General features: G+C 39.1%; 1 protein-coding gene across 1 annotated transcript in view; it reads left to right on the top strand.

Moving 5' to 3' along the window:
• Positions 1-253: 253 nt before the first annotated feature.
• Positions 254-11238, top strand: part of LOC146498912 (phosphatidylinositol 4,5-bisphosphate 3-kinase catalytic subunit alpha isoform-like) — a 23299-nt gene continuing 12314 nt past the window's right edge. Inside the window, exons 1-11 of the mRNA XM_085137545.1 lie at positions 254-646; positions 1050-1124; positions 5178-5284; positions 5491-5659; positions 5948-6074; positions 6387-6596; positions 6869-6963; positions 7059-7214; positions 8157-8402; positions 8754-8839; positions 9421-9526. Coding sequence (XP_084993671.1) covers positions 5229-5284; positions 5491-5659; positions 5948-6074; positions 6387-6596; positions 6869-6963; positions 7059-7214; positions 8157-8402; positions 8754-8839; positions 9421-9526 — 1251 coding nt within the window. The 5' untranslated portion in view covers positions 254-646; positions 1050-1124; positions 5178-5228. The remainder of the gene's footprint in view (positions 647-1049; positions 1125-5177; positions 5285-5490; positions 5660-5947; positions 6075-6386; positions 6597-6868; positions 6964-7058; positions 7215-8156; positions 8403-8753; positions 8840-9420; positions 9527-11238) is intronic.

The following is an 11238-nucleotide window of genomic DNA, read 5'->3' as shown; positions in this document are numbered from 1 at the left end:
TTTCAGTGCTCTGACTTCCGCTCCCTGTAGATGAAAATTATGCCTATGGTCCACTTTGTAAAAACAAAACAAAAAAGTGTGATGCACGCCCACAAACACACTAATTTGTCCTATTTTTGTAACTCACTGCGACAATGTAGTGCGATTCTCTAATAGGATCTGTTTTGCTGTTTGAAATGTAAGTGAGTCACATGCCTCATACCACAAATATATGACACCGATAAATCCCACGCAGTTTCACTCTCGGTGCGTGTTTGTGTGTGTTTCATCGGAAGGGAGGAGGGCCCTAGACAGACAGCGTGGCTGCATTGTCGCAGCAGCAAGACAACTTGTCCAGTCGACCAGCAGTTTAGCTGGTCATAACATCCTCAGGTGGAGTCCCCCTGACCGGACAGGCAGGTCTGTCTTCACTTACGGTGTGGCTTATAATTCAAAACAAAAGCGAGCTGATTGTCAGTGCGGAGCTGCTGTCACGGATAGCTGGCGCAGAAGCTGACAGACGGATAACAGCCTGCTTTGACCGGCGCCGGGAGCCACCGTTGGGAACCGGAGGGGTTGGCTAGCAGGAAAGCTGGCTAACTGGCATTAGCCGGGGGAAGCCTTTTAGCGCACGAACACGTCGCCGTGTTGACGCCAAGCCATATGGGTAGGTTCTTCCATTAAATTAGCTATATCTGCACCCCTCATTAGACACACGACCCGTTCTTTATATTGGGAATATATTTTTCCCCAACACGGTTCACTATTAGCTATTAGCTAACGTTAGAAGAAGGGGGCTAACGTTAACAATTTCCAGTCTGGCGTACATTAGTCGAATGATAATGTTTGTAGTTCCTCAGAGGCAGAATGGTTATAAACGCTGTTGTCGAGACTGTGTTATTGTTTTATCTATAGCGTGAAACGTTGTAAAGTAGTTGTCATCTCTGAGCTGTCATTCCCAAACACAGTGTTAGCTAACCTGCTGCTAGGCAGTGTGAATCACTCGAATTGCTGCTGATGCAGGCTGTGTGTTGTTGTTTGTGTTATGATTTTCTCCTCAAACATTTCAGTGCCAACGTGAAGATGGATTGAAACATGAAGGGTGGAACTGCCCCATCGTCCAAATAGGAGGGCGTTTTTCTAAGGTATGTTTCACATTCATCTCCCGGTGTCTCAGTCTTCTGTTCACTGTTCAGCAAAGACGCTTTATATGTAATATAGTCATGTCTCCGGTAACTGATAGTTGAATCGGTAAAGCTCACTCTGTAGACTGAGGAAACTAGATGTCAATCACTGTTTACCAATAGCTTCCTTTGTTTTGCAGTGTGGTGCAACTGGCCAAACCTAGTGTTAACCACAGGGCTATTGAGCTGATTGTTGTAAAGACCGAGCATATGTTTGATCTTGCCAGCCTGCTGTGGCTAGCCCACACATCTATTGTATAGTTGTGACAGTATTCAAAGCAAGCTTGTGTCTAGGCCAATGTTTCCCCTTGCCCCACATCCTGTGTTGTGAAGAAGCTTCCTCTTTTGTCCTGAAGTGCTTAGCTGCATCCTGATCAGGGTTACAGATCGCAGAACTGCTCAATGGCTGGGTTGTTCTTACTGAGGGTTTTCTATTTTAGCTTGTTTTTGTACATATTCGTGGTGCAGTTTTTTGTAAACAGAGTTTGCCGTTTTCCTTTCTTGTAAACTACCAGACATTTTTTTCTCTCTGTCACAAACCTTAGGTTGGGCAGAGAACTTAGAGCAGCTGTAGCATTACTCCATTCAGGGGGTTTCCCCTGTTTCTACTCTTGCTCCTCTTATTTTATAACTTTGATCATTTTGTCCCTTGAATAAACTAGGGCAAAAGGCGACTGGGTGTTTGCAGTTAGGGCTTCTCAAGTGTCAAATTGCCTGCCTGTGGAACTCCGGCTTGCTTCATCAGTATAGTGTTGTTATAAATTTACTTGTATGTTTTCAGTTTTTAAGTTAGTCTTAATTTGTTCTTAGTAATTTAATCACACTGGAATTTATTTATTATACTGCATTTGGGACATGCATGGCTCTATTTTAAATTGATATCAAAATTATCTTGTCTTCCTCCACTCACCAGTCATGGTAGATGGCTACCCCTTTCCTAGCCTGGTTCTTCTGGAGGTTTCTTCCTGTTACAAGGGAGTTTTTCATTCCAACCATTGCCAATTGTCAATGTATTATTGTAGGATTCTTTATCTTACAAGACCCTGCTGTTTGAATTTAATTTATTCATAGAATTTGGATTTTTATTTTTTATGTTATTGTGTGACTTATGTGTTTTGTTTTGTTTTTTTTACAGCAGTGCTGGTTTGCAAAAACATTAACCTGTCATTTAGCTCTCCAAATTTCCAATTGGTATCAGACATTGAAAAAGACAAGGGGTAGGGGGTGAATGTGGTGATAAAGACCTCCACAATTAAACTCTACCTGCATATTATGGATATTTTCTGTGGTGTCCTCCCAACAAGTCAGACCCTCAGTACATTTCCAAAGTTGGGCACCAAAAGGCATCTTGCCAGATGCACTCACACCATGTGATATGCTCCCAAGATCCCAAGAGAAATGCTGCAGGCCCAGGCGCCTATTGTGTAGGTCAGAGGGATGTAATGGCAACATTGGTATTGTAAAATTAGATCAAAGTATTGCCTGATAACTCCAGTCTGATGCTCTTTGTAGCTATCACAGGCTCTATTAGTGTTTAGTGCCATCACATTCCTTATCTAACTGTTCTTTTAGAATAAAATGAGCAGTAACAGCTGCTACCTGCTTGACCAATATATTATTTTTTTTCTCAGTGAAAAAAGTTACTCTTACTACCTTTTCAAAACACTAACTAACTTAACGTTTTACTAAAAAATTTTCATAAAATATAATTTTTTTCCCATGTAGATTGGTTTTTTTCCCTCTCTTCTTCTACTTTCTTTCCTGGCTCAGAGTGAGTCTGTCTATGCCTGATGTAGTATTTGTGTTGGCTGACGTAAGTAGTACTTGTCTACAGTTCACAATGGGTCTCATTCACTAATATGTGCATGGAAATGTTCTTACCCTGCACAAAAAATTAGGTGCATGCAAAATCACCATCAGATTCATGACACGTGTGCACCGCCAGCTTTGTTCTTACAACTCTGTCTGTGTTGGTGAATCAGATTCATTCCAAATCCACAGGCTTACGCTGCTGCCTGCAATTTGCATACTATCTACATGCTGCTGTGTTTCTCTGTTTATAAAGAAATACGTTTACATTTAAGTGAAGTGGAGAGCAGTGGCAAGGGGCAGTGTTGTGCAGTAATAGAGAAACGAAGAAAGGAGATGAAAATGTACTGGATATATATATATATATATATATATATATATATATATATATATATATATATATATATATATATATATATATATATATATATATATATATATATATATATATATATATATATATATATATATATATATATATATATATGAATGAGCTTTCCTTAGCCATTGACTGAAGAAAACGAAGAGTTTTAAGCACAGATTGACCATTCAAACCTTAAGCTGACCATGGTGAATGTGTGTCTGAGTGGCTTGGGTGCAGTTACTATGCGGTCATCAGATTTCCGATCTTATAGTAAGTATTGATGTGGATGTGTTGAAATGCAGGGTGTAGGCATCTTGTCACAGGGTGCTACAATTTGATAATTTGTGAAAGTGGGATAGAAGACTTTCACATTGTTATTTTTAGGGTTGTGGAGAAAGTCTTTGGCTGGATTTGATCTCTGCCTTAGAGAATCAAATAGACACTCAACCCTCCTGGATTCCCAAAAGGATATGGTTGACTTTTGCCTAAAACATTTCAAGTGTGCTCTGAATTTGGAATGTTTTCACAGATGCTCTCACACAGCAGTTTCTCATGGTTCTTCATGTTTTAGAGGGTTAATTCAAATCTGAATAACTTTGTTAGAACAGGATAGTCAAACAAGAACTTAAAAAAACGAACTCATTAAGAAGGTTATATACCTTTTAAATACAATATAAATGACTTTTTGTCAATGAAGTCTGATGGCTTTGAAGAAGCTGTTATATTGTAACAGATATCACAAAGGACTGGTAAGGTTATTGTTGCTGATCCTTTCCATAGTAGTACATTACTTGGTGTCTGTGCTTGTAGTTCTGTCTATTATGTACCCGTTGTAGTCTTAATATACTGACTATAGGGGTATCTCATATAACTCCACTTCAAAACATATCTACTAATGGTTTCAGGATAGCAAATGGTAACCCAGGCAGAAGTTTGACTTGCTAACAAATGGACTGGAAATTTTACAAGGTGATGCTCTAAATATAGGAGAGTGCAAGACTAGAACAGTGATCAGGAAATGTGACTGAATCCAAACAAAGGTTGTCTCCATGACATTGCTAAACCAAACAGACAGTAATTGAGTAAAATGTATTTTCTTGTGAGGGCAGGGTGGAAAACCAATGTGACAGGAATGTTACTCCAAATTAGCTTCATGTATAACAACAGATGTTTAAAGCTGAATAATTTAATATTTTAGATTACTCTCGCTTTGGGTAAAGGCTATATAGAAATAAATTTTTGATAATATGCTTTATGGGTCTTTGTGATCAACTAGTAAGCATTTGTCTATAGTAATGTTATCTGTAAGGTAAATCTCTTTTTAAAAAAACAAACAAACAGCTATGCTGGTAATATACTCTCGACTGACAAACTCTTCCAGTTTTTGCACATGCTGTGTGTGCTGCGCTCACAGAACTAGCTTCAGCCCTGCTTTAATGTGGTTGATCGAACATGTTTGTTTTCTTTAACTCACTGAGCACAGCTGAGCCTAAACCACAGTGACTTTGAAGTAAAGCAGATTGAGCAAGTAGTGCTGGCAACCATTCAAGCAGATGTAGCTCCTGTTGGGCCATAACTCATCAAATTTCATGCATCAAGGTGCTTAATGGAGTCTTTAAAGTCACAATGAACGTGCCATGGGTTACCTTGTGTATGTTGCTCATACGCATTCGAACAAGATTTGCCAGTCGGTCATGTTTTTGACTTGATATATTTCATGAACAAATGCATCATATAAAGTGTATTGAAGCACTCTAGTTGTTTTGATTGGTGTCACCATTGCAACTTGAGCTTAACAGAATTTCCTGTTATTTGCACTAATGAGTGTTGCTCTTTTTCAGGTTGCGCTCGGCAGCTTATCTGTGTAACTGAGCTGGGAGACAGAGAGAAAGATGCCTCCCAGGCCATCCTCAGGGGAGCTATGGGGCATCCACCTGATGCCCCCCAGGTATGACATGCTGGATTGTTCTGTGAAAAGAAATGAAGTTGCTATCACTGGTGTGCACAGAAGGACTTTATTAGCTCTTTAATTTCCTTTATTGGAAATAAAAAAATTAATTGTATGTATTTGTTTTGTAAATGCCACATCCAATTCCCAAAGAAAGCGTAATGCTGAACATGAACATTTTGTAATGATGATGGGCTCTTCTGCAGGATTCTGGTGGACTGCCTGCTGCCCAATGGGATGATTCTGACCCTGGAGTGTCTCCGTGAGGCCACGCTCATCACCATCAAACATGAGCTGTTTAAGGAGGCCCGAAAATATCCTCTCCATCACCTCTTACAGGAAGAGACATCCTACATCTTCGTCAGCGTTACACAGGTGAGAACTCTCACTCAGTTGAATATCTAAACTCTCTAAATCTGTGTTCCAGTTTTGTGAAAATTACAGGGGTAACCCACTTTGTTTTAATTGGATGGTTTTACAAAAAAAAATAAACGTTCATCTTTATTCAAGACCTTTAAACACATTTGTGCTTTTCTGAACCATCCATTTTATACCTATAGAGAGACTGCTGGCTACCACAACAGTTCATTGTTAGCTTTCCTGAAAAACAATAAACGAAAATGGAATATAGAACGCAACCTCTTGTTTTTTCCGTTCCTACAGGAAGCAGAGCGGGAGGAGTTCTATGATGAAACCCGGAGGCTGTGCGACCTCCGACTCTTTCAGCCTTTCCTCAAGGTCATTGAACCAGTTGGCAACAGAGAGGAAAAGATCCTCAACAGAGAGATTGGTGAGAGTTTCATTTTATTTGTTAAGTAGTGTTTGTGCTCCAACAAGTCTATTATATTATATTATAATATATCATATCATAGAATATCTTTATATGTGTCTGTTAAGTTAAAAGAAATCTAAGTGTAGCAAAACAGTCAATTTTAAGTGAGTATTTTTTCCCCGTTTATTACTGATTGTTGATAAACCAAAAAGAGTGTGAAGATGCAACAATCTGTGAATTACTCAGAATTTTGTTAGGAGGCAAGTTAAAAAGATTGTCTGATGACTTTTGCTAAAACTTTTAAGCCATTTCTTGTTTCTGTTCTGTTAGGTTTCGCGATTGGTATGCCTGTGTGTGAGTTTGACCTTGTGAAGGACTCTGAGGTTCAGGACTTCAGGAGAAACATCCTGAATGTTTGTAAAGACTCTGTGGAGCTGAGAGATGCCAGTGGGCCCCACAGCAGAGCGCTGTACGTTTACCCACCTAATGTAGAGTCAACACAGGAACTTCCCAAACACATCTATAGCAAACTGGACAAAGGTAGGCAAGAACTTTTGTCAATGATCCATATTTCTTTCTTTTATTTTCTCTAGGGAAAAACATTTTGAAAATGCAGGGCTCATATGTGTGTGTGTGTGTTTTTTGTTTTTTTGTTTTTTACGAACATTATATATAAAGAAAACTTTTACATGTGAAATCAAAAAAACAGGAACCTAGTGGGCATTTTAATTTTCTTACGATAGTTAATTTTGTTTTTTTGTCAGTGCAATGAAAAAGTGTTTTGATCTATTTTTGTGTTTCTTTTTTGTTAGGTCAAATTATTGTTGTAATATGGGTGATTGTTTCTCCAAATAATGACAAGCAAAAGTACACACTGAAGATCAACCACGACTGTGTGCCTGAACAGGTAGGATACCTGAGCAGTGTGAATACCAGCTATACAACAGTCCAGTAATAAATAATACTCACCACCTTAATATCTGCATGTATGGTGCTCTGCAGGTGATTGCAGAGGCCATTCGTAAGAAGACACGAAGCATGCTGCTGTCCCCAGAGCAGCTAAAGATGTGTGTTCAGGAATATCAGGGTAAATACATCCTCAAAGTCTGCGGCTGTGACGAGTACCTGCTGGAAAAGTACCCCATCAGCCAGTACAAGGTAAAGAGGCATACTGCACAGATAAATTTGACACAACACTGAGGATCCCAGCTGTGCACACAAACAGCCATGCAATTACATAATCATGAACACCTGGACTTTCCGATATGTCCAATATTTTTTTATCTTAATTCAGTGTTTGCTGTGTCTCTCATAGCTATGTCCAAAAAATACAGTTTATTGAGCAGTTTCTGATGCAAAGACTGCACTTCTTTTTTTTCTTTTTTTTTCCTACCCAAATCCTCATTCAGCAAACTTCTATGGGGGAAAAATCCTGGCTGATTGCAGCCACACACACCCAGAGGTGCAACCTGGGCTTTCAGTCAGTGAAATTTGCCCCTATAGGGATGCTGGCAACTTTATCCTGCAGCGATAACACTGTGTGGACTGTGATCGTTCGACAGTTTCTTGTAAACCTAGAGGAGTTTTTATCAAAAGTTTAATCATTTACAAACATGGTACAAGTGAGTATTGATCTACTTGCATCGTAACTAAACCACAATAGAATACAGTGATTGACGGACCCATACTGAAAACCTAACACTGAATCAGCCCTGCTGCCTTAAAGGAATAAAAGTAATTTTAATTAAAGAAAAAAAGGTCACGCAGTCCTTTGGGTCAATATTTATCAGTAAATCCATTAAAGATCTTTTTATTCTAAGTATTATAGATATGTAAAATGTGTCCATTACTTGTAAGAATTCTATTTTATGTCATTTTGCGAGAACACTCTCATGTTTCAGAAACATACCTTCAGAGAAAAGGTGAAAAATCCAGAAACGTGCCATTTTTTTTTTCCTTTGCAGTTCCTGGAAAATGACCAGTTGACATCATAGCATCACACCTTGACACTGTGAAACTCTATCTGCTCAGTAGCTCTGTGTAGACTTTCTACTAACTGTCCTTCTCTGCGTCATTCCCCGTCTCTGTCTCTCCCTCTAGTATATCCGTAGTTGCATCATGCTGGGCAGGATGCCTAACCTGATGCTAATGGCTAAGGACAGCCTGTACACCCAATTGCCTACAGATAACTTTGTCATGCCATCATATTCCCGACGCATCTCCACGGCAACATCGTATATGAATGGGGAGGCAGCTGCCAAGTCTCTGTGGACCATCAACGGGACTCTACGAATACGAATCCTGTGTGCCACCTATGTTAACGTCAATATACGGGACATAGACAAGGTGGGGCCAGCTCAAGTGTGAGGGCTGACCTTTTTGTTACCAGTCAAGCCACCAAAGAACAGAAGTTACATTTTTGCAGTTGACTTAGCAATTGTTACATAAGTACATGAACTGAAACTAAGAATTGCTTGTGAGTAGTTTCATATGACAGTTTGCAACATCTTACCATTACTTACATCCTGTTAGTGGTCATTGCTGAGATCTGGTGTGAACAGTGATTCTCAATAAGGGGGAAAGCAGCTCTCATGTGGATTTGTGGAGTCCCATTTGTGAATCTATTTAAACTGCCAGATTATTTTTCTTCTTTAACTTTCCTCTTTGATGTATTTTGCTTTCCCTCTCTATTTATAGATATATGTGAGGACAGGCATTTACCATGGAGGTGAACAGATGTGTGACAATGTAAATACACAGAGGGTACCCTGCTCTAATCCCAGGTAATTGTCCAGCCTCTCAGTTCACTATATTGAACCTTAGATGGAAAACCTCAGCAGTCAATGGTGACAGTCAATTTTTGTGCCAGACAAAGAAAATGAATTCTGCTTTAATTCGCTTTTGTGTTTTACTGAAGTTTCCCTGTAGACAGTCTACACTACTCATTTACATTAAGCAGTTGGAGGCAGGAGGGTAAGTTAACAGTTTAGCTCAGGATAGTAACATTAAACTGCCAGATTATATTACTGTGAATGCTGTGTTGGTCCTCACTCGCTCTCAAAGTAAATAAAATTATTTAGATGAATGTATATTGGAGCCTTTGTGTGTTAAAACAAAGACATCTGACATTTGTTTGTGTAATTAAATTTTGTTGCTTAAACTATACTGTGACCTCAGTGAGAGGTGTGTCATTGTAATGTGTGTGAGCATTCATTTTTCTCTGAGATAGAACCTGGAAATAGTTTGTTAGATCTTAGAGATTTTTTTTTAAGAACCTTTTTGGAATATAGCTTAAGATGCACCTGAGATTTTATTGTTCATATATATCTGGACTTTTCTAATTGCTTTCATTCTTGCTATACAGGTGGAATGAGTGGCTTACGTATGATATGTACATCCCAGACATCCCCCGTGCTGCCAGACTCTGCCTTTCTATCTGCTCTGTCAAGGGCAGAAAGGGAGCCAAGGAGGTAGGAAAGAGCTCCAAAGCTCTGCCTTTTAGTTGGTATTGGTAAAATTGTAAAATTCCATTTTTAGTGAAACTTTAATATCCTGGGTAGTTTAAGGTATTTTTGATGATTACAAATGATTTAAAATAGACAGTGAATCACTTGCAAGCCCCAAATAAAGGATATGTGTATTCATTTTTAAAATGGTAAATGTCAATAGGCACCTTTGTAAATGTATTGGTTGTGTGTGTGTGTGTGTGTGTTTGTGGACCAAAATCCCACAAGTTTAAAGGCATTTTTGAGACTCAAAATTTGGTTTTACTGTCAGGGTAACAATATGTTTAGAGTAAGTGGCTAGAGAAAGCATTATCTCAATTAGATGTCCCCACAAGATATAAATACCCAACGTGTGTGTGTGTGTGCTTGTGCATCATGAATGAACCTGCTGTGCCCTGTGTGTCAGTTTGTCTGAGTATATGTGTCCACAGTAAATGGACGCTGTGGTATCATTTTTGGCTCTGTTTAATTACTAATCAGCCGTAGGCACTGTGGTGGCAAAAAACATCAACAGAAACACAATCGGCTGGAGGGATTTTTCCATTCATATAATAGGTGTAGGCATGTGGTGAAAAGTGCTAGTTATTCTCACATCACTCACATCAGAGTAACATAATAACAGGAAGTGGTGGATTCCAAATTTGTTTTTTCAAATTTTTGATCAGAAAATCATTTGTGGTGTTGCAGAATGAGCTCTTCTTGATACTTGCAAAGTGGCATTAAAAGTCTTTCTACATGTTGTTTACACCACATGGCGTCTGTGTTTACCGTGTGGTGTAAAACTGGCATGGGTCTGTTTTTGTGGATGTGGCCAATATACCATACTTGCTGATTTTTCTTTCATCTTTCCGTCTCCTTCTGATGGAAACATTGAGGGAAGAGCTAGATGTGTGTATGAGTGTGTTTGAAGTGTGTCCCAATGGTGGATAATGTAACACCCGTCCCATCTCTTGTTGTGCCAAGTTAAGTTGCGGTCAGGTTAGTGGAGGCTTTTTCATGCCCCACCTGAATTAAAGATAAACACTCCTTTTACAGCAGCCCATTGTTCCACAGCTTACTATAAATAGGTGCATTTTGACTGGCTGCTTGCATGTTGTAACTCTATCTGTCACTCTCTCTGTCATCTGGCTCAAATGCTGCCCTGTAGTGAAAATTCACTGTCAAGATCAAGATGTTATCAGAAACGTTTTACTAGTCTTTGTCAGGCCTTTAAAAGGCAGCTTTGATGGGAATGGCATGGTTAAATACATAGTTACTGAATAACAAAGAAAATAAGTATCAACCACATTCACTTACATATACTTAACCTTTCAGAGTTAGCAACTGTGGCCATTATTTCATTATAGTTAAGAAGGCAATTTAACAGCATCCACCAAAGAGCATCACTTTTGTCTCACTAACCAAGAATGAAACCTAACCTTTGGTCTGGGTGCCAAGGAGCCTGCCGAGCCCGTACAGAGTTTCAGCAGCATGGATGATAAATTACCAGTTTTAAGGCTCACTGGACCAAGTGTCTTAGTATCCTGTCTCTTGTCTGAACCCCTTTGTGGGCCAAGTTCTCTTACTGTATCATAATTGTATTTAGTTTTATGTGAGGTAAACTTTAGTCAAAGTTGTCACGTGTTAAGAATCTCTGTGATTTGAAATAACATACATGGTATTTGTGTTTGTCTTGT

Source organism: Neolamprologus multifasciatus, chromosome 17 (genome assembly GCF_963576455.1).
Source record: "Neolamprologus multifasciatus chromosome 17, fNeoMul1.2, whole genome shotgun sequence".
Lineage (NCBI taxonomy): Eukaryota > Metazoa > Chordata > Actinopteri > Cichliformes > Cichlidae > Neolamprologus > Neolamprologus multifasciatus.
The sequence above is the reverse complement of the archived record's forward strand: the minus strand, read 5'-3'. Positions and strand labels throughout refer to the sequence as shown.